This window comes from Balaenoptera ricei, chromosome X, assembly GCF_028023285.1.
Source record: "Balaenoptera ricei isolate mBalRic1 chromosome X, mBalRic1.hap2, whole genome shotgun sequence".
Taxonomy (NCBI): domain Eukaryota; kingdom Metazoa; phylum Chordata; class Mammalia; order Artiodactyla; family Balaenopteridae; genus Balaenoptera; species Balaenoptera ricei.
Genome location: NC_082660.1, coordinates 92,781,908 through 92,809,632, shown reverse-complemented (window position 1 = coordinate 92,809,632; position 27,725 = coordinate 92,781,908). Strand labels below are relative to the sequence as shown.

The following is a 27,725-nucleotide window of genomic DNA, read 5'->3' as shown; positions in this document are numbered from 1 at the left end:
AGTGGTTCTATTTCAAGGAATTTGTCATACAGAAATATTCAAACAGGCGTGAAGACATAAACAATGATGCATCACTTTTCACAGAAGAAAGAATATAAGAGTATGCTAAAGAATAAGAATATGAAAGAATAATAAGTATGTTGCATAAAAACTATAAAATGCTGCTGAGAGAAATTAAAGGAGACCTAAATAAACAGAAGATTCAATATTGTTAAGATGTCAGTTCTCCCCAAATTTATCTACTGATTCAAAGCTATCCCAATCAAAATCCCGGCTGGAGTTTTTGTAGAAATGGACAAGCTGACTCTAAAATTCAAATGGAAAAGCACGAGTAAGAATAACCCAAATAACTGAAAAATAATAGAGGACTCACGCTGCCTGATTTCAAGACATTATAAAGCTACAGTAATCAAGACAATGTAGCACTGTAATGAAGATACACAAGTAGATCAATGGAACAGAATAAAGAGTCCAGAAACAGACCCATTACATACAGAGACAACTGATTTTTGACAAAGTTGCAAAGGCAACTCAGTGGAGAAAGAAGAGTCTTTTAAGCAAGTGATACTGTACCAACTGGATATCACTATGTCAAAATTGAACTTCAACCTATATATAAGGTGTACCATATATAAAAAACTCAAAATGGATCATAGACCTAAATATGAAACCTAAAACTGTAAAACGTTTAGAATATAGGATACAATCTTTATGACCTTGGTTAGGCAACAATTTCTTATATTTAACACAAAAACACAATTGGTAAAAGAATTGTCCTTCATTAAAATTAAAAAGTTCTTCTTTCCAAAAGACATTTTTAAGAGAATAAAAAGACAATCCACAGACTGGGAGAAAATATTTGTAAAACATATATCTAATAATACACTTATATCAAGTATATATAAAGAACTCTTTAAAATTGACAATAAAGGGCTTCCCTGGTGGCGCAGTGGTTGAGAGTCTGCCTGCCAATGCAGGGGACGCGGGTTCGAGCCCTGGTCTGGGAAGATCCCACGTGACGCGGAGCAACTGGGCCCGTGAGCCACAGTTGCTGAGCCTGCGCGTCTGGAGCCTGTGCTCCGCAACAAGAGAGGCCACGATGGTGAGAGGCCCGCGCACGGCGATGAGGAGTGGCTCCCACTTGCCACAACTAGAGAAAGCCCTCGCACAGAAACGAAGACCCAACACAGCCATAAATAAATAAATAAATAAACTCAAAAGTTAAAAAAAAAATTGACAATAAAAAGGAACCACTCAATTTAAAAAAATGGGGCAAAATATTTATACCTACTTCACCCAATATATATGGATGGCAAATATGCATATGAAAAGATGTTCAACATCATTAGTGATTAGCGAAGTGCAAATGAGAACCACAATGAGATATGGCTAAAATTAAAAGACCAGCCACACCAAGCGTTAGCAAGGATATGGAGGAATCAGAACTCTCATGCACTGCTGTGGGAATGTAATATGGTACAACCATTTTGGAAAACGTAAAAGTTAAATGTATACCTCCCATATGACCCAGCCATCCCACTCCTAGGTAGTTATCCAAGAGAAAAGCAAATGTCCATACAAACAGTTCTACAAGAAACAGTTGTAGCAGCTTTATTTGCAGTAGCTCAAATCTGGAAAAAACCCAAATGCCCATCAACAGATGAATGGATAAACTGTGCAAACTGTGGTATAGACATATAGTAGAATACTAGTTGGCAATAAAAAGCAATGAACTATTGATACACAAAACAACATAGATGGATCTCAAATAATTATGCTGAGTGAAAGAAGCGAGATCCCCTTCCCTCCAAAAGAATATATGCTGTATGATTCCTTTTATGTAAAACTACAGAAAATGAAAATGATTCTATATTGTCAGAAAGCAGATCAGTGGTTGTTTGGGGACAAAATAGGGAGAGGTGGGAAGGAGGCATTACAAAGGGGCATGAAGAAACTTTTCGGGGTGATGGGTATGTTTGCTATCTTGATTGTGGTGATGGTTTCATGTCTGTATACATATGTTAAAACTTACCAAACTGTATACTTTAAATATGTATGGTTTGAGGTATGTCAATTATATCTCAATAAAGCTATTAAATAAAAGCATGTGGTAGATCTGTATAATACTAAATTGGAAAGATAACTGAAAAGACAAAAAGGCAAGTTGCAGAATACTGTAGTTCTATTTCTGCAAGAGAATAAATTTATGTATATTCTTTATTAAGATGATATGCAATGAAAGATTAGGGCACTATGCACCAAATGTTAACACAGGAAAAACATTAAGAGATTCAAAAATATTTGTAGAAGCCTATTTATTGATATGGAAAGATGGTCACAATATACAGTTAGTGGGAGGAAAGGCAAGTTACAAACAGTATTTACAGTATGATCTTGTTTTAATTTCTTAACTGTTTAAAAATCTCCCAATATTTTTACACACTGAAACATTCTCTTCAGCTCAGACCAGGGGTTGTAATTCCTACCCTGAGTCTTAGAAAACACAGCTATAGCCCAAGTCCTGGGAATGCTTTCTGGACCATAGACTTCCAGGAACCACTATCATGTAGATTGAGGCAGCAGCTCCTCTCCTAGCTTTCCTGTTTTGTGTTGATGAAGCTGCAGTTCTGGGCCTGGGCCTAAATTTCTCCAATTAAGTTTATCCTGTACAGTTTTAGCTGGTACAAATGCAGAGTAGGCTTGCCTACTAGTAAAAGATAGAACCGTTTATCTTTTCATATGACACACAGGAGGATAAATTATAAATGGTAAACAAATTAAGGTATAATTTTGCAAGGAGGAAAAAAGCAATTATCTTTTAAACTGTAAGGTATGAAACAATGTACAGAATGATTCCAGTTCTTTATTGAAGAAGATAGGAAGGACACATAGCAAATTTCAGTTGTTTGACTCCAAATCTACATCTCATTCATTCACCAGTTTTGGGCACCTCCTGTTTCCCAGACACTGCCAGTTCAAATCCATACACTCATCCCAGACTTTTCTTCTGACTCCAGCAAGGTTTAGCCAAATGCCTAATGGACATGTGCATTTAGAGGAAGTTAAGAATTTCAAGACTGGCAGGGACATTATCTACAGCAAAACTGAATCATTAAAACCAGTCTGTGAGCCTTGAAGGCCGCCACACAAAAAAGTGGAAGAGGACTATAAGGTAGTGCAATAAGAGCGGGTTTTGGTATCAGACAAAACAGCTATGCCACACTTTCCTGCTGTGGGAATCTAGGAATAAGTATTCAACCTCCTTAACTGCCACTGGAGGCAATCCAGAATAACGAGTTATAATCATAAAAAAAAATACCAGTACATAGCTCAGAGAACCATTGTTGAGAAGAAGAAACCTGTAAAATATAATGCCAACACAGTATCTGACATGAGTAGGTACTCAGGAAATGTTTCCTCCCTACATCTACCTCCTTTCTCTTCTGCAAGATGACTTGACATAAATGAAATAGCCTAACAATTTAAGAGTTATAAATGTCATAGCAAAATAAAAGATGAATATTACATTTTATCTGAGATTCAGGGCCATTTGTGTGTTGTAGAATGAGTTATCTGATGCAGGTAGAATAGGGGAAAAACAGTAATTCCTTTTACATTAAACAGCTGGTAGCAACCCTGCTTTCTTTACGTATTGAGAGTGCACATTTGGCAATGAGTGTGTGTGTATACATATACGTGCGTGTGTGTGTACTGTTAGATATCTTTTTGTGTGTATATGCTTTGTTTCTACAACTAGATTATAAATTCAAGAATATTATCTTTTTAAATCATTTGAAGCTGCAAATGGATCTAAGCAGATACTAATGAAAAGTTAGCTTACTTATGATGCACCAATTTGCTATCTTAAATGTTAAAAAGCTCCCCATCTACACAAGAGAATAATCAACAGATGTTTTCAACTCACAATGAAATATTAATTGATACCCCAAAATGGTCTAGCTCAGACCTAGACTGTCACAGGTAATATTGTGTTAAAGATGTAATTTATAACATGCACACTGTAATAACCAAAACATTATGCATGGCTCTTTGGGAACACACAGCCTGTTAAGAGTTTGGAGATTGTTCAAAGGGTTCTCTTTTATTTCTAGCTCATTTTACATTGTTTCGATGATCACTTTAACTTCACGGAAAATAGCCATGAGTGTATTATAACTCAAATGATCAACGACTACAATTGAGCCCTTTCTGATATGCTCCTTTATGTTAATAAATATGGCCACAGCACTAACGAGATTGGCTTTTGCCTCTTTTTGGTTAAAGATGAGTTTTAATGCTGCTAATGCTTTTGTATTGATCATGTCTCTGGCTGCAGCTGGATTTTCAGACATATTCAAAAGTACTTTCAAAACAAGATTTCTGGTTTTACGATTTCCCAGGGAGAGCAAATGAAAAAGCTCTGAAAAGTAATTGGCAACAATGTGGTGATGGTTAGAATCAGTAGTCAGTTGTCCTAGTATCTTTAATCCGGATTGCTGTCCAGGTGAGTTCAAGGGAAAAGACATGGTTTCCTTACACATATGCTTAACATGTAATTCAACCTTGCGTTGTCTTTCATCCCCAGAGGGGGGATTCAGAGTAATTACAGCCTTTTTTCTCATTTCAGAGGAAGGAAAACTAAGCAAGCTTTCAATAAGTGTCACTACACCCACCTCATTAATGAACTCTTGGGCAAATGGATGAACATTAATGATCCCCATTGCAATTTGAGCTATTTTATGAATGAGAGGATCAGTAGTTGATTTAAGTAAGGTAACAAGTTTTTCAAACTCCTCAGAATCCATGTAGCATTCCATTTTGCAAGGGCAAGCAAATGGCTTAATCCCATTCACCTCCCTGATCCTGATTTGGCGCCTGATCTCCTCTATGGTCTGGATACAAGGGTCAGAACCAAATGGGTACTCAGAGACAGGCTGTGAGCTTGAGGGAGTGCTCCTAGAAGGGCACGCCGCTGTTGCCACAGGCAAAGAACGGGTATTTTCCTCAGCGGAGGCCAGGACAACATATGAAGGAGGCTTTTTCTCAAATGGGACTTGGGATCTAAAGCCTAACACTGCTGGAGTTACAGCAGGAGCTTTGGGCCAGATAGTTACCTCAGACCAGTCCTTGGGCCTATCTTTTTCATTAATTTCATCCACAGGTTGGGGCTTAATTATCCTGCTCACAGGTCTAGGGTTAGGGTCAAAACTAGTTTCATCTCCATCCCAAAACCAGCTCCCAATAACGTTCTCCTCCTCCTCCTCCTCAGCCCCTGGCCTAGCCTTGCAGTTGGCCCCAGCCACAGGCTCCAACTTCTTAGCACAGGATGGGGGACAAATATCAGCTTTACCTTCATCCTTAGCACTGAAACGATTCCCAGCCTCTTCTCCATTCCAGAACCAGGAACCAACACTGGATTCTTCCCCAGCCCAAAACCAGGTATCAATACCAGTCTTATCTTTACATGTAGACCTGGACTCAGCACTGGACTCAGCACTAGCCTCAGCCACTGAACAAAACCGAGATGCTCTAGTGGCCTCATCTTCAGCTTTGGGACTGAAATCTGCCAGAGCTCTTTCCTTCATCTCAGTAACAATCTTGTTCTTAGACGCTGCCTTCACCTCTGCCACTGCATCTTCCTGAGTCCCTGCCTTGGCTATTGCTTTGGCCTGGGTCTTGGCTACAGATCTGACTACGGCAGTAGCCTCCCTCTTGGCTTCAGCTTCTACACCAGCCCTTTTTTCAGTTTTGGCCTTCTTTTTACTCTCATTCTTTCTACTCCTATTCTTTCTACTTGCATTCTTAACCCCAGCCATGGTTGAAGCCCAGTTATATAGATAGTTCTATACAGTCTTGGTTTTGGTTCTCAATATGTCCCAGGTCAGTGTCTTAATATTCTTTTACTGGGTTGAAGGTGATGATCTTCTGTCACTTCAAGGCCACCACAGCCACCACTGGAGATAGGCCTGAGGTGGAAGAAGAAAATGGGCTTTGAGTCTCTTCCAACTGTGCTTTTCTATGCAGACAGCCACACAAGACATGAGAAAGTAGAGATAGATTGTGTAGTAGGAGAAGTAGAATAGTAGAAAACTCTGTTACCTCATTTTATCCCTTCCACAGTCCCACTAATGCCCAACAATGCCCTGCCCAGGCACTTCCATACTCTTTTCTCTGCATCAAATAGGAACGGAGACGACGGGAAAGCCTGGTGAAAGTGAGAGAGGCTAAGGAGTGTCCAGCCCCTTTGGTATATACCACTATACTCTATAGGTCTATCTGGTAGGCCTCACACCAACCTGCACTGATCTGGTGCAATTTTCTCCTTTCTTGCTTCCAGTGTTGATAAGCCCTATAGTCGACTCACAGGCAGACCTATGGACAAAAACACAGGAGGGATTGGAATTTTAAGTATTTGGTAGACAGACATGGATTCTGGCTTCTAAACCCAATACCTGCCTTTCCAAATCTAAGGCTTTGTGAATATAATGTTTCTGGCCTCCTTGGTCCTCCTCATGGCTTCCTTCCCCACTTCCTAGGTATCTATCAATTACCCTATAGGCACAATCCTAGCTCACCCTAGCCCCATTTCCTATACATAAATGTGAGGGCAGAGGTGTGTGGGAAGTTGGAAGACAATGGCTCCAAGATATGATCTGGTCTTACTTGCCAACAGCCAATTCCCATTCCCAATCAATAGGGGTGCTCATGCTCACACTCACCTTGGATCCAAATGAATAGCTTTTGTCCTCTTTCTTTATCAAATTCAAAGTGAACAGCTACCTGCAGATTTCTACAGTACTCTATAAGGGAACAAACCTATGGATAGACAAAAAGAGGAAAGAAAACAAAAGAGACTGAGATGGCCCAACACCCATGACAAGTGTTACAACATATGCTTCTGTACATTCAAGGCCATGTTAAATATCTCCCACCTGTCTGCTCCTCCCAAATGATCCCCCATCCACTCCCCAAAGACCTGCAGCTTGTCTAATCACACCTCCCAACACTAAAGTCAGTCATGTTCCTAGCAGAGGCCACACCTCCTTCCTTGAACAAAAAGATGAGGTGCAAGAATGGGTAGTGGAACACAGGCAACTGTATTTAGAAGACAAGCAGTGAACATAATGGGGACTACTATTTCAATACCATCTTGCATGCCCCTGCCTTTTCCCCTTCCCCACACAAACATAGTTCCTATCTCATTCACCACCTATGCCAGCCAGCCCACATAGCAGGTGTCCTCAGGAGATGCTACCCTTACCACTACAGAACAGTCCACTAGCTGGAGAAGAGTCACGCCCTATGGAAAGAGAAGGGGCATTCAGCAAAACACCAAGAGAGTATATTTACAATGGTAGAAAAGTATCAGGTTAATGAACAGATCCCCAGAATTCAGGTCCTAAAACCTCCTTTTGAAGAATCAAGGAAGAAGTAAATAAATGTCTCTCATGTCTCAGAATTTCCCAGGAACTCCACAAAATCTTCTGTGGGACTGCTTCTGCACCAAAATGAGAGGGGGCTGTGAAGGGTAGATGGGGTTTGGGTTTCCAAAACCAGAAAATGAAGAAGCAAACTGACTTCACGCGTTCTAAATTGACCCTTCAGAAAAATTTCCTCTCTATTCTGCAGCACCATTCCCACACCTCAACATATTAAAGTGGGCTAAGATGTTGAGAAAACAGATCCCAAATGCGAAAGATGGATTAATACATTATTTATTTACACGGATCCTTCCTATGAAAGCCTATTGACTCCTCAACCTGTCATTTGCTTGCATTTAATTGGGTCCAAGACCTAAATATGGAAGGCCACAAAACTGCTGTATTAAGAGGCGCATAAACTTTTCATTTTGGTGTCTTCATAATCTACTCGCTCAGTTCCCCTTTCACTGAATGTGCCAGACCTACCGCGCACACAGGACACCCCGGCATCAAAGAGGCGCCTGTGGGAAGGGGCAGCACCCGGCACGCGGGGTCCGACAAACCCCTTTCCAGAATCAGGGACCGGGCGGGCGGCCCCCCGCGCCCGCCCGCTCGGCACCCGGCTCCGACCGCCACCCCCGGCGGCCTCCCCGACGCCCCCACCCCGGCTCCCCTCCGCCATTTCGCCCGCAGCAGCCTCCCCCACAGCCCTCTCCTGGCACAGGCACCGTCGACGGCGGGGCGCGGGAGTCCAGAAAGCCCGCCGGGGAGCGGCCGCGCCGTTCGCCTCCCCAGGATCCGAGGGAAGCCCTGCGGCCAAGACCTCGCGCCCCGGGCCCGGTCCGCGCCGGTCGCCGCCTCCTCAGCGCCAGGGGTCCCCCGGCGCTGCGCACCTCTCAGGGACCCGCTCCGACCCGGTTGCCTCCCCCTCGTCAGGCTGCCAGGGTCCGCGGGGCAGGGTGTGAGACGGTCGTCGCCCCCGAGACACCCCCACTTGCCTTCGCAGGTGCAGGGTCCCGATGGTCGGCCTCCCCCTCCTGTCGCAGCTCCTCACTCGGATTCCCACCGCTCGCCGTGCGGGCAGAACGGCAAAGAGGCGTCCCGCCCCCCCGCGCGGCTGCGCCAAACCGGGCAGGGGCCGCGAAGGCTGCGGCACCAACAGCTCGCGGCGAGGGTGTCGGGAAGGGGGCGGAGGGATACGGCACGAATGGGCTCGACGCCCCCTCCCAGGCCCACCGTAGTTCCGACCCAGAAAGGGGCGGGGCCGGGAGGAGTCCCGGCCTCAGGGGCGGGGCCACGCCGGCCCTCCACCGCCCCCCGTCGGGCGACCACCCTCCCCGCCCCGTACACTTCTGGCACCGCAGCGTGTGGGGCCGGTGGGAGGGAGCAGCGGATGGATACAGATCGTCCCGGGGGGAGGGTGTGTGTGTGTGTGTGTGTGTGTGTGTGTGTGTGTGTGTGTGTGTACAGGACTGCTCGGAGTCCGCCCCCCTACCCTCCCCCATCGCGCCCGCCATCCTCCCTGGGCGCCAGTGGCAGAGGAGCTGTGAGGACGGCCCTCCCTGGGTCTGCTTTCCACCTTCTGGGTCTGCTTTCCACCTTCTGGGGCCGCGGGCGGGAGGAAGGTGGGAGGCGGCGCCCGTGGAGGCCGAGCCACTGCCCGTCTTCTAAGGGAAGGCAGCCCTAGATAGGCCTCTGGCCTGAGGAAACAAACCACCTGTCTGCGCCAGTGTCGTCATCCTCTCTGCCACACTGCCATTTTCTCAGTCGCAGTGGTAGCACGGTAGCACACTTTGCCATTTCGCCGCCCCCGCAGTTGCCCAGGAAAGAGGGCCTTTCCCTCTCAGGACCCGCACCGGCTCAGACAGTCCTCCCTGTCTCTCATCCCATAGCCACGTGTCAGGCACCAGGTAGGGCCGGTCCTGGCTTCTCTCCCCGGGTTCTGTCAGGTCTTCTCTTGCAGTTGCCTCCAAGCGCTCATCATCTTTGGCAGGGTGGGAATGTGGCAGGGATTAGAACCAACTGGGATCTCACACACTTGCCATACACACCAGTCTAGTTTATCTATTAGGGCTGTTAACAAATATATCATACTTTAAATTACAAAATCTGCATTATATCTGAGCCTGGTTCTGATGCTTTGTGTCCTTCAACAATGCTTTTTCTTGCCTTTATTATGTGTTATAATTTTGTGTTGAAAGCTGGATATGATGTGTTGGGTAATAGGAACTGAGGAAAAAGACCTTTAGTGAGAAGCTTTATGTTAAGCTGGTTAGCAGTTGGGCTGTGTGTAATGTTTGCTGTAGCTGCAGGTGTCAGTCTTCAAATTCCTCTAGCGTCTTTATTTTTGTCTCTCCTCTTAACTTTGTGTTTCCCTAATTACATCTTGCAGAGAGAGTCTGCATCTTGCAACTCTTTCAGCTGCACTCCACTGTTACTACACTGGAGGCCTGTTAGCATGTGGAGGAGAGGAAGTGTTATATAATCTTCTGGTTAAATTCCAGTCTTTTGTGGGCCTGTCTGTAGACGGTGACCTTCACCTTCACAAGTGTTTCTTTAGCATCTTTCTCCCCCTTACAGGAGAATGGAAGGCTAGAGTGGGCTGGATAGGAGGAATGCCTTTCCCTCAGCTGGGATAAGGCTCTGGGAAAGTCTTTTCTGCTGGAGAGTAGGCCTTTGTTATGGAGAAGACTCGGGGGTGTATTTCTTGAGTGTACACTTCCCCTCCCACTGCCAGAGCCCTGAGGAGATCTTTCTGGGATCTTCACTATGAGAACCTGCTGGAGATCCTGGAGGTAAAGCCCACAACACTGCTAAGACTGCAGGTCCCTAGGGGTTTCTCACTCTCCTACTATTCCACCCTCAGTCTCCATCAATTTGTCAAAATTCCCACTTAAGTGTTCTTACCTGTTTATGTCTCTAGCAGTTTCTGCTCTATGTAAAGAGATATAGGCTGTGACTCTCTGGATGTCTTTTCTCCAGAATTTGGGGTGGTCATTTGCCCTGTGACCTCAGTTCTCTGATGGGTCTAAGATAAGTCATTGATTCTCAGTTTGTTCAGCTTTTTTTCTTGTAAGTACAGGAACAATGACTTCCAAGCTCTTTACATGTCAGAACTGAAACTGGAAGTGTGTCCTATGGATTTTAACAGGATAACTAAAGACCAGTGAACACAGCTTTCATCCTCTTCTTTTCAGCTGAACTTCAGATCTGGGAATAAAGTTGCCCTTGAAAACCTAGCTGCTCCATAAATATCTGTTCTTTTCCCTCCCAGGTATAGAAAATTTACATGACTCCCCGAACCTGGCATCTCAGCCCCCAAGTTCTTAACGTGGAGTGCAGATTAGAATTCAGACTTCCTGAATCAAAGTTCCTGGTGGTGAGGTCTGAGCAACTGTGACTTAACCCCAGTAGAAAAGTCATCTCTGTTACCACCACCACCACCATGAAGAGGCAGTGCACTATACTACTAGGTGCTTGCTTAGACTAGAGTTACCAGTTTCTGATCCCTGGAAGCACTTTCTAAAAGGAGGCTGCATGGTAGAGTACAGACTCTCTCCCCTGGGCTCTACTCTGGGACTTAGCCAGACTTCAGAGACAGGCAGTCCAAAGTTTAAATGGAGATTTTTACCACTAACTATTTGTGTCACTTTGGAAAAGTTACTTAATGTTTTTATAACTCAGTTAAGTCATCCCTCAAAGGGGATTGGTAATAACTACTTCACAGGATTCTTGTACACACTAACTGAGAAACTATCTGATATTCTGAAATACCTGCAAGTATCAGGTCTTTCTAGTTCCTTTTAAAATTGTAATCTAGTCATATTATGGGGTGGGCTGGGGAAAGCAGTAAGAGTAGATGAAGTAAGTCAGAAAGAGAAAAACAAATACCGTATGCTAACACATATATATGGAATCTAAAAAAAGAAATGGTCATGAAGAACCTAGGGGCAAGACGGGAATAAAGACGCAGACCTACTAGAGAATGGACGTGAGGATATGGGGAGGGGGAAGGGTAAGAGGTGATGAAGTGAGAGAGTGGCATGGACATATATACACTACCAAATGTAAAATAGATAGCTAGTGGGAAGCAGCCACATAGCACAGGGAGATCAGCTCGGTGCTTTGTGACCACCTGGAGGGGTGGGACAGGGAGGGTGGGAGGGAGGGAGACACAAGAGGGAAGAGATATGGGAACATATGTGTATGTATAACTGATTCACTTTGTTATAATGCAGAAACTCACACACCATTGTAAAGCAATTATACTCCAATAAAGATGTTAAAAAAAAAAAAAAAAAAGAGTAGATGCGATCTCCACGGTGGCTTTTAGAGGTCATGATTGCTAAGACATCGCCACTGTGCTCTTTCTTACTGTAACCTTGGTGCTTTGTATATTCTGTGTTGCTTAACATAACCCTTTACTAAAAGAACATCACTTTTACATAAGTATGCCTCCCTCCTCCTTATAGTGATGTGCCACAGGGAGGCTGATCCAAATTCCAGAGGTGAGTTTGCTTGGTCTAAGGATAATCCATCCCCTTGGTACTCCAGTTCAGGAATGGGTGGTGATGTAACTCTGCTCAATGAGACATGAAGAGAAGATTGCAGAAGGATTTCTGAGGAAAGTGTCCTCACTCATAAGACAAGGCCATCAGTAAAGGTATCTCCTTTTCCTCCTTGGAAAGTTGCTTGACTCCTTGCAGCCATCAAGTTTCCAGCCTTAAGATGGAAGTTGATATTATGAATGGCAGAAGAAAGAGATGGAAAAAAGCTGAGTCCTTAGCTGAATCAAACAATCACCAAGACTTCTCTGCCTCAGTACTTCTGATCTGTGGATAATACATTTACTTATTAAGTTAGTTTTAGTTGAATTCCTTGTTATATGGAACAATCCTAAATGTTATGTATGCTCAGGCACAAAACAATGCTTCAGTGAGTAATAGTTCCTGACTTCTGTCTGTCAGTAAGCCCTACCTCTTAAAACCAGTGGCAGAACTCATGTTTCCATGTGAAAGGAAAACTGTAGATTCTGAACATCTTGCCTAATGATTGCTAGAGGTCTGACAACTGTGACTGGCTTCTGTTTTAGACTGAAAAGGAAGGCTTCAGGCAGAAAACCTAAACCTTACTTATCTAGGGGGTTCAGAGGTACATTAAATACATGAGCTTATAGAAAAGCCTAGTTTCAATTCAGAGAGTCATTGTGCGGAAGTGCACCCATGTGAAATATCCATAGTGTAAGGATATCAAAGGTTATCTGCTTTCTATCCAGAGGACTGTACTGAGGTTGAGAAAGATAAATTCATAGTGTCAACAGGCAGAAAGTTTTGGTTAACTTTCCCCAGGTGCACTGTACTAAGCAACACAGGTATAGAAAGAGGTGGATATTTGGGATTTATCAAGAGCTGAGATTTTGCCAGGACAGTGGAGCCAGGCGCTAGAGGATGAGGTAGGCGAGTAGTAAAAATGATGGCCCATGATGGACCATTAAGTTGGGAAGGAAGGAAAATCTGGAGTATGCTGATTCACAGGTAGAAGGGGATAAGGGACAGGGAGTCTAGCAACACTCAGGTTCAAGTTTCTTTATGATGAATAAAGTACTTTGCTACAAGCTGTAAGGAGGAGAAAATCTGATGATGAAGATAGTCCTGGTGATGATGGCAGCTTTTAGTGATACTTAGCACTAGAGGGATATATTGGGCTGGCCAAAAAGTTTGAACGAACTTTTTGGCCAACCCAATAGATGTAGTGTAGTGGCAACACATGCCAGCTCCAGATTCAAACTACAAAGGTTTGAATCTCAACTCCTCTGCTAATCAAATCAAGCTCTGCTAACTGAGCTTGCCAAGTTACCAGTCTGTGCCTCAGCTTCCTCATGTGTAGAACAGAGACAATAACAGCATCTACTCTATACAGTTGTTTTGAGGATTAAATAAGTTAATATATTTAGAACCCTTAGAAGAGTGTCTGGCACTCATAAAGCACTCATTAAATCTTGATATTAACAATAAGTACAGTCACCCTTCCATATCCTGGGTTCCGCATCCACAGATTCAACCAACCAGGGATCAAAAATATTTGAATCAAAGAACTCCAGAAAGTTCCAGAAATCAAAACTTTAACTTGACACACACTGGCAACTATTTATGTAGCATTGGCATTGTATTTACAACATTTACGCAGAATTTACATTGTATTAGGTATTGTAAGTAATCTAGAGATGACTTAAAGTATATGGGGAGGGGACTTCCCTGGTGGTCCAGTGGTTAAGGGTCCGCCTTCCAATGCAGGGGACGCGGGTTCGATCCCTGGTCGGGGAACTAAGATCCCACATGTTACCAGGCAACTAAGCCCACGCGTCACAACCAGAGAGAAGCCCATGTGCCACAACGAAGAGCCTGTGTGCTGCAAGGAAGACCCAGTGCAGCCAAAAAAATAAATAAATAAAATAAAGATGTTTAAAAAAATAATAATAATAAAATAAAGTATATGGGGAGATGCGCACAAGTTATGTGCAAATAATATGCCATTTTATATAAGGGGCTTGAGCATCTGTGGATTTTTGTATCTCTGGATGGTCCTGGAACCAATCCCCCCTGGATACAGAAGGATGACTGTACTATGAAAAGTAGTAAAAGGCTCAGGCATTGAGGTCAGACTGACTGGGGTCTGATTCACACTTTCAGAATCCAAGTTTCTTCCTCTATGCTACCTGGCCCTCAACACTAGTTCTGTCTTATTCATAAAAAAGGCCCCAGTGCATGATACAAAGAAACAAATGCTAAAATAGGGGTGAATAAAATACTGTGTAAGTACATAGGATGGAGGCATTACTTCCTACCAAGGGGCAAAGAGTAAGGGTGAGAGTATCAGAAAGACTTCAAACAGGCCCTAGCATTTGAGCTGAGCCTAAAAGGATGACTGTGTTTCCTATAGGCAGAGAAAGGGCATGAGGGCATTGAAGATTGAGGGAACAGCCTGGGGAAATGCACAAAAGTAGTAAAGCACAGAGTATAGTTGGGTTGGGAAATAGCAGATAGTCCCATGTGGCTTAAGTGCAGGCAAAGTGGAGCAAGGCTTGGACTGGGTGAGGCACGAGTGAGTGCCTCCTTAAATTGTATCTTTATCTCATTCTAGTCCTGGCCCTGACTTGGAAGAATGTCTTGCAAATGGAGATGGAAAGGTAGAATTGTATGGGAAAGTACAGGGCCTTGAAACCTTCCATTGGGGACCTGGTAGTATTTTATAGACGAGATCCCACTGAAGGCTGCTTTTTTGAAATTGGGGGCAGAGTAGAGGGTCAGCTGTGCTGTAAGATACCCTTCTTTCATTCATGATTGGACAGAAGACAAATTCACTCTAATTTTATCCCCAGGCAGCAACATTGTAGGTCAAATGACATCTGAACGGGCCCTGATATTTATTACATGAGATAGCCCATAATATTTATCCAGAAAGGGGGCAGAAACAAAAGGGCCATATGAGTGTTGAGGTATTTACTTCAACTACACTCCCAGGAAAAAATTGAGGGATGATCTTGGCCCTTACAAGTGCTGCTACTCAAGGAGTGATCAGAACAGAGATAATCATCTTCATGCATGGACACACACACCCCACACTTACCCAGTCCTTTGGCTGAGACTGAAAAAACCCACAGGCGTGAGTTAGTTAAGTATCTGCCCTGCAATGCATGTGAGACTTAGAGGTATCTCTCCAGACCGCAGTGTGAAGTTCCCCAAACATAAATGCAGTACCCCCAACAGGAAAAACAGGCTGAGGGAGCTCTGATAAGGAAAGAATATAGAGAGAACTTTAAAAATCATCTAAATTGTAGACGCATGACACAAAAACATATGCTGCTTTTTTCACCCATAATACACTGGTAGGCTCTGCCTCCTTTATTTTAACTTGCTTATGCATGATGCATAGGATCAAAGGTCAGTTTACAGATATTAATCTAAGGGTGGCTGCTAAAAATAAGGATGTGTGACACTATTATTCTGACATCAGTTCTTTGACACCAACTACCTGGAGTTAGCATCAGACTCCACAGGTTTAAGGGTGCAGTCCCCAATAATACTGCCCCCACTTGAGATCAGATGTCAGTTACAAGACTTGGGGGACCACCCATACTTCTGACTGACCAGTTATAAATTCAGGGGTTCCCACGACCCCCTCAGGTTTGATAATTTACTAGAACACACTAAAAGTGCTATATGTAGAATTATAGTTTTATTAGAAAGGATACACATAGGACAGATCTTGAAGGGTCTGAGACATACAGATTCCACGTCCTCTTCACATGGATTCAGGGCAATATCACCCTCCCTGGATATCAGTATGCTCACCAACCAGGAAGAGTTTACACTGGGGTTTCATTACATAGGCACGACTGTTCACGTGATCGAACCCCAAATCCAGCCCTCCTTCCTTCTCTGGAGTTCCTGCTGGCCTAAAGCTCCAACTCTAATAACGTGGTTGGTCCTTCTAGCGACCAGCCCACATCCTCACAACCAAAGCTAACTAGGGACCCACCACAGCCCGTTCATTAGCATAACAAAGATACCCCCAGGGCTCAAGAAATTCCAAGGTTTTTCAGGCCCTATGCCAGGAACCAGGGACAAAGGTTAGATATATTCTTTCTTATACCACATGATGTTTGAGGTGTTTGTCAAACTCTAAAACGACACAGACAAGACAACAAAGCTTGAGGGGAAAGGCCACAACCTAAACATTGGTCCCGATACTTATATTACCAGAATTCTGAAGAGTGGAGGGAGGAGGATAATACAAAGGAGGCAGGAGGTAAGAGAGGAGGAGGTAGTCCTAAGGCCTCAATCTCTAATTTTACCCACATGCCCACTGCTCAATTCCAGATTTTAAATATAAACAGGAGGGCCTGAAGTAGTATTACTGCATAGTTTCAACTCTATAGTGAGTATAAAAATAAGGATATGAGTGGGCTTAGGACAATTCATTACTTCCTAGTGGCACTTTCTTGAACTGCCTTGGTATCCAGTGGATGCCAGGGTCGGGGGAGAGAGGTGGGTAGGGGGAGTGGGGATAATTCAGTTAGAAAGAGGACAAGGACTTACCAAAGGCTGCTACCTAGGATAAGACCAAAGGAACAAGCCCTAAGAAGTGGACAGAGAGCAAAACACAAGGAAGAGAGCGAAGTGTCTGCAGAGCGGACACATGAGACCATCCATAAAAGTTTCCATAGGTGATTCCCAGAAAAACCCTATTCTGAGGTCCAGCACAGTAGCAGGAGGGAGCCTCAATGGAGTATCAGCTTTTGAGTTCCTAGATGGGAGGGAGCTGCTGCCTGGAGCTCAGGTCCAGGAATCATCTTGGGAGTTGAGAAGCTTGGCAGTATCCCAAAGAGAAATCCTAAGTGAAGGGCCCAAAGCATCCAGATTCCCTCCTCCTGAGTCTGTTAGCTCCCCTTCCCCAGAGCTGCCCAGATTGGGGTTCATTCCTCTCTTGAATCTCCAGGCAGCTGGAGCCTTGGATCTCCCCCCCTCCCCCAATTATGAGCTGGTCTCACAGTCTGGAAAAGACAAACAGTAGAGAGTGAGTGCCAACTAGGTGGGAGGAAGGGAGTGTAGCTCACAGTTCCTATCCTCACACCTGCGTTTCCTGATCCAGGGCCACCGGTGTTCACAAATTGTCACTTCACCGTTTCCTCTCTCTGGGCTCCCCTGAAGCCAACTGCTTCCACGTGTCCACCTCTCCCACCCACACAGAGAAACAGAGTCACGCAGCGCTGGGCGGGGAGACGGGGGTGGGGTAGGGGCTTTCAGAAGGCAGGAGGGAGCGCGAGGCTCCGAGACACTTCCTCTGCCCGGATCTAGTCTCCACCACCACCTCCCACGGATGCCAATATATGGCCTCGAGCCCACCTCCTCTAGCAGCGGCCGATGCTTCTCTCCACTTATGCCTCCCGCAGGATGACTTCCTGCCTCTTGAGCTCCCGGGCAAAAACAGACCCCGGCTAAGACGCTCACGATTGGCTGAGGGATTGTGTCCTCCGCCAACAAAGGCCATAATTCTGGGCGCTTGAGGGATTAGCTTTCAGGCTAGTGCAGCATGGAGAGACACCCACCCACGCACCCACCATCACGTCCTACCACTCCTCTCACGGCCGTCTGTCAAGCGTCAGGTGCAAGTCTTTCCCGTCCCTTTCCAGCGCGACAAACCTCTACGCCGGTCCAAGTGAGAGTGCGGTCACGTGACCCACAGTTAGTCCCACGTGACCGCGCACTCTGGAAGTCTGCGCAGCCCTGCAGCACGCAAGGCACAGTCCTCTGCCTCTGGGGGTGAGCTGCTTGCTAGAACAATCTGAACCTCCCGATGGGGGTGAAGATAGAGAGCTGAAAGGAAGGCTGGATTCGGAGCCAAAGCTTCCAGCCCTAAGCCTGGGCCTTGCTCTGTAGGAGCACAGGGCTGGCGAGGAACACCCCATGAGGAGTTTGGAGACCAACTGACTTTTAATATTCTGTGCAAAACTCGGGCGACATATTAAAACACACACAGGATCTGTCTTGGAAAATATTGATAGCCAAAACAAACATCCAATCTCCAATTTCCACCACCAGGACGATCTCTGTTAGCACTTGTGGTTTGTGAATGGAGGCAAAACTGCCACTTTGCCCTACTTCCATAAACCTTGCAGCCTAGAATCGGGTGGGGGGGAGGGGAAAGCAGGTTGCACTGTCAGAAAAATTATACAAAAATTGGGTAAAGACAACATAGGTTACTGGATACTAATTCAGTGCAGTGCTGGGCTTCACTTTCTGTTGATAGAGCAAGTTTTCAACCCTGAGAGACTTATGTTAACTTGTAGGTATTTTGTCCAATAGCTATGGAAATGATTTATGTCCAGTGGAACAGATAACATAAATGGTTTCAAGTTATCGCCCTTAAGATATCAATCAGTTTTGTACTTGATCCAGCAATGTTATACTAACATTTATTAATTTTCTATGTGTGTATGAAATTTAATATACATGTTTTGTTTATATTATTATATTGTGTATATTGTATATACACATGTCCTTCAACCATTCTCATAATCTTAGCAGTTGTTAATTGTGTTGAAAAAAAACTTCCATGTGTTCATTTCTAATTTACAAATCATAATTTTACCTTTTCAAAAATTAACAGCATCCTCAGACAAAACAGAAATAACATTTCACCATGTCTAAAAATAATAAAACATATATTTCCCATAAGCCTGTATTCCCTCTCCAAACCAACTCTATCCCTGACTTCCGCAATTCTTGTCTGAAGGTATGGTACGATGTTTTTACTTATTACTGTGGAAAACACACATAATACAAAGCTTACCATTTTAACCATTTTAAAGTGTACAATTCAGTGGCATTAAGTACATGCACAATGCTGTGCAATCATTGCCACTATCTATTTCTGGAACTTTGTTGTCACTCCAAAAGGAAACGTGATGATCTTTCAAATGCAACAGTCATGTAAAAAGGCTGCCATCTTTGTACAAGAGACTAGTATAAACTTAGCAACCTTGGTAATTTTACTTTTCTTTAAAACACTTCATAAGCTAATCTTTCTGAAGTCTCATTCCTTTTCAACTTTTCTAAATGAGTTTATCTCTAAAAAATTCTTTTTAACATATATTCATTTATATAACTGTATCCTTTCCAACATGTCCACCTACAACTTGAGGCACTAGATGTAAGCATATTAAAAGAAAAAATCCTTGTCTAAGTAATTTTTGTATCTCCCCAATGTCTGTCACTGAAAACTTTTTTAGCATAGTGTATTTTCTTCCAGATTATGGAATATATGAAGTTTCTTAGAAAGTCATATTGAAATTGCACAGAAATTGTGTCTATTTACACACAGGTTTTTAAAATGGGATCTAATTTTCCACAGATGTCACAGTCTTCTCTATTACACCAGATATAAAAGCATCAGTGTCATTTCATGCCAATAAATAGATCATTTTTTTCAATCTGCATGCTATTTTATTTCCATTAGAAAAATATTATCCATATAAAATTTGGTCCAGTTTCTTCTCCTTTACCTCTACCATTCAAACTTAAATGCTCTAATTTTACTCAAGTAAAAGCAGAATCATGTATCTGACATGAGAGCTAAATAGTTCACATCATTAAATTAATAGAGTTTAATTGAATTAGGTGTGCTCTTTATTATTTCTCAGGAATAGTAACTCATCTTTCCTACATGCTATTTTCCTTTACTTTTATTTTTCTGAGTAACTATGTAATGTGTGTCTCTTTTCCCACATCCAGTAATATGAGTGCTACAGAAGTGTAATTTATAACATCAGTAACTAGATTCATCATTAATCTTCAACTCATGTTCAATTCCCCTTATTATATGGTATTTCCATAATAACTTCAGATATTTCAGTCAACCTTACACTTTCCAACAAATACTGTAAAAATTAAGACATTAATTTAAAAACATTATTAAAATTCCAGGCTAAATAACACTGGGCCCACTTAGAATGATGCTGTCACGAGAGGTCCTTGGACAGCTACTGCTTCAATCTCAACACGGCCTCCTTTGGGCAAAGCAGCAACCTGGTAAGCAGCTCTTGCAGGAAAATTACTCTGGAAATATTGTTTGTAGATGTCATTGACAGTATTGAAGTCGTTTATGTCAGCCAGCAAAACAGTTGTTTTTACCACATTCGTGAAGTCACAGCTCGCTGCTTTCAGAATTTCATCCATGTTTGTAAGAGCTTGTTTAGCCTCTTCTGCCACCCCTCCTGGCACAAGCTGTCCACTTGCAGGATCCATGCCTAGCTGTCCTGAAATGTAAATGGTCCTGTCGACTAACACAGCCTGACTGTAGGGACCAATGGCCGCTGGGGCTTTCGCGGTGCTGATCACCTTTCTGATCAAAGACGACATGGCTAATCCTTTTCCCTTGCCACCCCTCGGAGACAACTACCCCGTATGCGGCTCCTACTCGCGTCTCACGGGTCTCAATAGATCATTTTTAATAGCTGCGTGGTATTTCCTTAATACTTTCCTTGGATTAGGATCACAAAGGAAAGCTTATTCCTGACTCCATTTAATTGGTGTGCTGTTCTACTCTTTCACTCTTCAGGTGGCACTGAGCAACACCTGTACTTTGTGTTGCAAAATGTGCAGATTTGGCCAACTTAGTTCTCCCAAGTGGCCTCATTCCAACTGCATCCCTCACTAAACTTGTCTCACCTATTCCAGGCAGACAGATTATATCCATACTACTGGAACAGATTTTCCAATTACACACTTTTCTTTATACCGCCACTGCTCACTTCCAAGAATGACCTAATGGGTTGTCTTATCCTACTTTTCAGTGACCAAATTTAAGTGCGTGCCTCTTCTCTGAAGCATTCCTCAAGTACCACAGCCCACAGTAATCTCTTCCTTCTTAAGCTCCAGGAATGGGATTTTCCAATGAGGGTATGTATGTCATACTACTCATTGTCTATGTTTGTAACTGTGCACAATGTATCTACACCTGGATTTTAAACTGAAGAAGGGTCACTTCTGCCACTTTTCACACAGAACTTTATTGAAAACACAGACTTGAATAGAGAACCATATGTTTAAACAATGAATAGCAGGGTAGGTTACACAGGCGGCTCAGTTCATTGGAAGCTCAATACTGAAAAATACAGCAACGGACAGCAAGACAAATATCAACAAATTTTTTTCAGCACTAACAGTCATTTGGCATCCACAAAATGATCCAGCTCAAACCAAGAATTGGACAAAGTTAACATCAGCATTAAAATATAAGTTACAAAATAAAACCAGACTGAAAACCAAAGCACTACTCAGGGTTCTTTGGGAACATAAGGCTGATCAGAGGCAGGTGGTTAATCATATTAGCTTTGCTGTCCCACCTCAGGATCATTCTGATTGTCTATTTGGACTTGCAGTTCCTCAGCTAACTTCTCAAATTCATGGAATGCAGAAATAAGCGGCTCAAGACTGAAATCATCATCAATTAAGGACATTGTTCCATTTTTTATAATACTACTGATATTCTGAAACATTTTAATAACAATTTGAATGTTATCATTTGTCTCTTCTATGTTAAAGAGACCCACAAATATCGATAGAGCCTTGGCACTGAATAGTTTTTTTGCCACCATAGGATTTTCAGACAAATTCAATAACATTTTCAGAACGTGAAACTTTGTTCTTGCATTGCCTGTGGTTAATAAGGAGAGAAACCCAGACATATAATTGGCAACCAGTGTGTGATAGTCTGTAGTTGTAGTGAGGTGTCTAAGCATCCTTAATCCAAGCAGCTGCTCAGGGGAACCCACGCTATGAGCAAGGGTTTCCTCACACACTTGACATATGAATGTCTCAATCATGTTTAGATTTGGGTAAGGTGGAGCCATATGAATCATATTTTCCAAAAAACTTGTCCTAACTCGGGAGGAGGGATAATTGAGCAAAGTTTCAATAAGTGAGACAACTCCTGAATCGCGAATGAAATCACGGGTAAACTGAGAAGCAGTCCTCATACCCATTGCAATCTTAGATATTTCATGAATGAAAGGATCTCGAATTTTGTCCATTAATAGAAGGAGTTCTTCAAACTCTTCAGGACCAATTTTAAGCTCACACTGTATGCAGCTGCAGGACCAACTCTCAGGCTCTGCACTCTCCCTGGTCCTAAGATGCTCTCGAATTTCCCTGACTGACCGGTAGGATGGATCATATTGAAATGGGAACTCAGGGTCAGGCTGATCAGGCTGAAGCAAAGATTCCTGCTCTTCCCCTCCTGGGGTAACTTCCACATTCTTGGGCTTTCCCTCAAACATTTCAGAGTATACGGATGCTGCTTCTTCAGGAATTCTAAAGGGGCTTGGGGATGGGAAGCCAATCCCATGACAAGGACCAGGTTTGAATTCAACAGTGACCTCTTCCCAGGTTTGGGGCCTGGATGATACATTAACTTCCTCCTCAGCTGTATCTCTGAACCTGGGGCTAGCCTTGTACACAGGATGGGGATTTAAGTCAAAGCAGGCCTCATCCCTGTCCCAGAACCAGGACCCAAATATGGCATCTTCTTCAGACTCTGGCCTGGTCTCTTCTCTGGCCACAGCACCCAAACTGGACTTCTCCTCCGCCCAGAACAAGGATCCACCAATGGCCCCCTCCTCAGCCCCTGGCTCAGATTCACAAATGGCTGAAGCCCCAGCCTCCATACTGACCTCTTTCTCTGCCCAGAACCAGGACCCAATAATGACTTCCTCCTCAAACCTGGGCTCTTGTTTGACCCTGTCACTGTTATTAACATCTTTCTGGGCCCTGGGCTTCAAGACAGTATTAGACTCTTCCTTGTCTCTGGGCCTGAATCTACTATTGGCCTCTTCTCCAGGCAAAAACCAAGACTCTTTATAGTACTCGTCTTCAGACTCAGATTCAAAAAAGTCCTCTCTCTTTGTCCTGAGCTTGGACCTCATATTTGCCTCATCCCTGACTCTGGGCCTGAACAAATTATTGGTATTTTCTCCAGCCCACAAGCAGAATGGGTTGCCAGACTCTTCCTCAGACCCAGACCAGGAATCAATATAGGGTTCTTGCTTGAATCTGGGCCTGGATCTGGGATTAGGCTGATGTTTGGCCCTGTGCCTGGACCTGGTATTGGCCTCTTCCCTAGGCCATGATCTGATACTGGCCTCTTCTCCAGCCCAGAAAGAGGACATTGTAGAGGTCTCATCTGCTGACCAGAATCCAGACTCATTAGAGGCCTCCTCTCTGGCCCTGGACCTGGGATAGCACCAAGACCCCATATTAGTTTCCTCCCCTGATCCAAACCAGGGTTGGATTCCTGTCTGAACCTGGGAGCCAGGAAAGGTCTCAGTGTCTACACTGACCAGTTCCCTATCCACAGATAGGGCCATAGGTTTAGCAGCTGACCCAGACTCAGTATTGACCAGTGGCCAGGTTACTGCATTGGTCTGAGACACGCCCTCTGCTTGTGACATTGCCTCAGCCCCAAACTCAGTCTGGGCCCAAGCCTGGGCTTCATCCTTGGGCCTTGCCCCAGGGATTGCCTTGGCTTCAGTCTTAGGACGTGCCCCACCTACTGCCCTGGCTTCAGTTTTGGGTCTTGTCCCTGCCATTGCCTGGGATTCAGTTTTGGGCCTTGCCCCGGCCATTGTCTGGGACTCAGCTTTGGGTCTTGCCCCAGCCATTGCCTGGGACTCAGTTTTAGGCCTTGCCCCAGCCACTGCCTTAGACTCGGTTTTGGGCCTTGCCCCAGCCATAGCCTTGGACTCAGTTTTAGGCCTTGCCCCAGGTGTGGCCTGGGTCCTAACCTTGGGTCTGACCACCATTGGGACTTCATTCTCTCTCTCAGCCCCACCCCCAACCTCTTCTCCAGGCTTCTTTTCAGGCTTGGCCTGGACACCAGGCTCAATCTCAGCCCCAGTCATAGTACAAGTTACAGAGGAGTCCTGATTAAATACCACTATCCCAGTCTCAGCCTCTACCACAGATCTGTCACAGTTTTCTATCTTCACACTCTAATCTTTCGATGATTCAGGTGATACAGTTGGAAACAAAAGTTAGAGTCAATCACCAGTCCAGCAGTCAATCAGCCTCCTTTCCAATCCCAGTCTCAGCCAATATTACAGACAGAGTGCAGAAGAAGCACAACCAAGCTGGGAGAGGATGGATGGTTCCAGGGTGGGTGCACACCTGTTGAGGGTGGTGGTTAGCAGCAATTCCACCACCACCAGAGATGCCACTGGAGATCAATCTAGGAATCGAGAACGACATGCGGCTTTGAGTCTCTTCCAACTGTGTCACTCCATGCAAAGACCCACACACAGAGACTGGACCTTGAATGCTTCGTGGGAGAGTTAGGCTCTCAGAAAATCTCCTGTTATCCTCATTTCACCCCACACCCTTTACCCCCAGAGCTGTCACATTGCTTTGCTTGCTACAACACAGGTGCGAAAATGGTGGGAAAGTATCTCGGCAATGGGAGAGGCTGAGGCCCTCAGACCAGACCCTAATCACCCTTGGACCTGTGCTGGTCTTCTCTACCCCACCCAAAAATTGTACCCATTCTCATACCTGCACTGTTGTCGTGCAATTTTCCTCTCCTTGCTTTGTTCCAGTGGTATTAAGCCTTAAGCAAACAGCAGGCCATCCTATGGATAAGTAAACATACAGGAGAAATGAAGTCTGAGTGCTTGGTTGACAGGCAGACACCCTGATCCCTGATGCAAATATCTCTTTCTGTTTAAGTATCTAATTTGTCTGATGTTTCCTGTCGCTTGATTCCTGCTCTCAGGTCTTCTCTGCCCATTCACAGCCCAATCCACACCTACCCCAATAGTCCTAATACTCCTGCAGGAAATGAGCAACGGGTTCTGCAGCAGTGTGCAACTCTGAAAGAGAGTAAGACATGTGAATCAAAGACACCCAACTGGATCAAAAACACCTGTCAATCTTCCTCTGTAGCTGCCCCTTGCATTGCCCCACTTTGCACAAACCTCCAGAGATTTAAGGCAGTCTTTTCCTTCTTTCCTTTTTTGCAAAAGTAACCAGCCTTAAAGCAGACCTATGGACCAAAGATAAAAAGATTAAGACAATCAGAAGACCATGGTAGCAACTAACCGCGTGATGGACAGACCAACATCAAGGATAGGAATCCATATACTGCCTTTCAATATTCAGAGTCCTCTTAGTAGAATATTCTCATTTTATCTTGGCCCTCTATTTCAGGATTCCAGATAACAAACATCTCCTCTTGACGTCATATTTTTCGCATTGCTCCCTTCTCCAATTCTGAGGATTCACCACTAGGTGCACCACATCCCTTTGCCTTGCGCAGCATAAATTGGGGGAAGGGCGCCCGCATATTCTAGAAAACAGGTTGTGCGGTGGTACTTGTATTTATAATTTGTCCCACCCTCACCTCCCAGTCCATCTTTTCCACCCCCAATTTTGGATGGAGGTGAGGGAGGAAGGCCAGGAAGTGTGGAGAAACAAGGTAGAGAGGAGACTTTTAGGAGGTATTCCTGGATGCCTGACCTGCTCTGGTCGCAGTCACCCCATCCCGATTCGGGTGTCCAGTCAATGGCTGCTGCCCACCCTCACCCCCCATCCCCACACAACGTCAGAAATACAGGCCGTTTTCCCGTCCCTAGTTTTTCTCAAGCCTCTCCTCTACAGATGCACGCCGTGGCCTGAAATCGCCAGACCTACCGCGCACACAGGACACCCCGGCATCAAAGAGGCGCCTGTGGGAAGGGACAGCACCCGGCACGCGGGGTCCGACAAACCCCTTTCCAGGATCAGGGACCGGGCGGGCGGCCCCCCGCGCCCGCCCGCTCGGCACCCGGCTCCGACCGCCACCCCCGGCGGCCTCCCCGACGCCCCCACCCCGGCTCCCCTCCGCCATTTCGCCCGCAGCAGCCTCCCCCACAGCCCTCTCCTGGCACAGGCACCGTCGACGGCGGGGCGCGGGAGTCCAGAAAGCCCGCCGGGGAGCGGCCGCGCCGTTCGCCTCCCCAGGATCCGAGGGAAGCCCTGCGGCCAAGACCTCGCGCCCCGGACCCGGTCCGCGCCGGTCGCCGCCTCCTCAGCGCCAGGGGTCCCCCGGCGCTGCGCACCTCTCTCAGGGACCCGCTCCGACCCGGTTGCCTCCCCCTCGTCAGGCTGCCAGGGTCCGCGGGGCAGGGTGTGAGCCGGTCGTCGCCCCCGAGACACCCCCACTTGCCTTCGCAGGCGCAGGGTCCCGATGGTCGGCCTCCCCCTCCTGTCGCAGCTCCTCACTCGGATTCCCACCGCTCGCCGTGCGGGCAGAACGGCAAAGAGGCGTCCCGCCCCCCGCGCGGCTGCGCCAAACCGGGCAGGGGCCGCGAAGGCTGCGGCACCAACAGCTCGCGGCGAGGGTGTCGGGAAGGGGGCGGAGGGATACGGCACGAATGGGCTCGACGCCCCCTCCCAGGCCCACCGTAGTTCCGACCCAGAAAGGGGCGGGGCCGGGAGGAGTCCCGGCCTCAGGGGCGGGGCCACGCCGGCCCTCCACCGCCCCCCGTCGGGCGACCACCCTCCCCGCCCCGTACACTTCTGGCACCGCAGCGTGTGGGGCCGGCGGGCGGTGGGGGCCGGGGTTGGGAGGGTAGGGAGGGGCCGCGCTGGAGGGAGCAGCGGATGGATACAGATCGTCCCGGGGGGAGGGTGTGTGTGTGTGTGTGTGTGTGTGTGTGTGTGTGTGTGTGTACAGGACTGCTCGGAGTCCGCCCCCCTACCTTCCCCCATCGCGCCCGCCATCCTCCCTGGGCGCCAGTGGCAGAGGAGCTGTGAGGACGGCCCTCCCTGGGTCTGCTTTCCACCTTCTGGGTCTGCTTTCCACCTTCTGGGGCCGCGGGCGGGAGGAAGGTGGGAGGCGGCGCCCGTGGAGGCCGAGCCACTGCCCCTCTTCTAAAGGGAAGGCAGCCCTAGATAGGCCTCTGGCCTGAGGAAACAAACCACCTGTCTGCGCCAGTGTCGTCATCCTCTCTGCCACACTGCCATTTTCTCAGTCGCAGTGGTAGCACGGTAGCACACTTTGCCATTTCGCCGCCCCCGCAGTTGCCCAGGAAAGAGGGCCTTTCTCTCTCAGGACCCGCACCGGCTCAGACAGTCCTCCCTGTCTCTCATCCCATAGCCACGTGTCAGGCACCAGGTAGGGCCGGTCCTGGCTTCTCTCCCCGGGTTCTGTCAGGTCTTCTCTTGCAGTTGCCTCCAAGCGCTCATCATCTTTGGCAGGGTGGGAATGTGGCAGGGATTAGAACCAACTGGGATCTCACACACTTGCCATACACACCAGTCTACTTTCCCCAGCCATTCTTTGGAGAAGGCCCCACCAGGCACCCACTTCCCCAAGACAGAAACCTGCTGACCCTTGAATCCTCTGATTCCTGCACTCCTGTATCCTTCCTGTAGTCTCCAGCCCCTCCTTTCTGTGCTCTATGGGGCAAACAGCAACCCTGGTTAAGCACACCTGTGGTTGAGCACAAACCTGCTGGCACTGTTGCCCGTTTTAAAACCCACCTAAATGGCACGCTCGCTGTGGTAAGCTGAATAAAGGTCCCCCAAAGATGTTCACGTCCTGTTCTCCAGAACCTGTAAATATGTGATGTTACATGGCAAAGGAGAATTAAGGTTGCAGATGGAATTAAGATTGCCAATCAGCTGAATGTAAAGTAAGATTACACTGCTGTATCTTGGCCAATGCCATGGCAAGGCTACTTTAAATGTGGAAGAGGCAGGCAGAAGAGTC

At 45.9% G+C, this 27,725-nt stretch overlaps 5 protein-coding genes across 6 annotated transcripts in view; 1 reads left to right on the top strand and 4 right to left on the bottom strand.

Annotated features, from left to right (window-relative positions):
* GPRASP3 (G protein-coupled receptor associated sorting protein family member 3) overlaps positions 1-6,812 on the bottom strand; it is a 32,299-nt gene extending 25,487 nt beyond the window's left edge. Inside the window, exons 1-3 of one of the 2 annotated variants that reach the window (XM_059910146.1) lie at positions 6,720-6,812; positions 6,297-6,372; positions 2,299-5,966 (exon numbers count right to left, since the gene is read on the bottom strand). In XM_059910146.1, coding sequence (XP_059766129.1) covers positions 4,119-5,816 — 1,698 coding nt within the window. In that variant the 5' untranslated portion in view covers positions 5,817-5,966; positions 6,297-6,372; positions 6,720-6,812 and the 3' untranslated portion in view covers positions 2,299-4,118. Of the gene's footprint in view, positions 1-2,298; positions 5,967-6,296; positions 6,373-6,719 lie in introns of those variants that run through there. The other variant, XR_009500145.1, reaches the window with a different exon arrangement.
* A 1,080-nt stretch (positions 6,813-7,892) lies between these two features.
* On the top strand, positions 7,893-14,673 carry LOC132357138 (basic salivary proline-rich protein 1-like). Its single transcript, XM_059910432.1, has 2 exons — positions 7,893-8,797; positions 14,562-14,673. The coding sequence occupies exons 1-2, from the start codon at positions 7,893-7,895 to the stop codon at positions 14,671-14,673; spliced, it is 1,017 nt and encodes a 338-aa protein (XP_059766415.1).
* Positions 14,674-19,677: 5,004 nt separating this feature from the next.
* LOC132358006 (2-iminobutanoate/2-iminopropanoate deaminase-like) lies at positions 19,678-20,402 on the bottom strand. The gene has a single exon (XM_059911956.1). The coding sequence runs from the start codon at positions 20,339-20,341 to the stop codon at positions 19,928-19,930; it is 414 nt and encodes a 137-aa protein (XP_059767939.1). The 5' UTR covers positions 20,342-20,402; the 3' UTR covers positions 19,678-19,927.
* A 574-nt stretch (positions 20,403-20,976) lies between these two features.
* Positions 20,977-24,197, bottom strand: GPRASP2 (G protein-coupled receptor associated sorting protein 2). Its single transcript, XM_059911954.1, has one exon. It carries the CDS (start codon positions 23,878-23,880, stop codon positions 21,310-21,312), a length of 2,571 nt encoding a protein of 856 aa, XP_059767937.1. The 5' UTR covers positions 23,881-24,197; the 3' UTR covers positions 20,977-21,309.
* Positions 24,118-27,018, bottom strand: LOC132357137 (uncharacterized). The gene is made up of 6 exons (XM_059910431.1): positions 26,933-27,018; positions 26,178-26,598; positions 24,949-25,016; positions 24,784-24,843; positions 24,527-24,603; positions 24,118-24,206 (listed from the first exon to the last, which is right to left on the bottom strand). Exons 1-5 carry the CDS (start codon positions 27,016-27,018, stop codon positions 24,576-24,578), a joined length of 663 nt encoding a protein of 220 aa, XP_059766414.1. The 3' UTR covers positions 24,118-24,206; positions 24,527-24,575.
* Between the last annotated feature and the right edge of the window lie 707 nt (positions 27,019-27,725).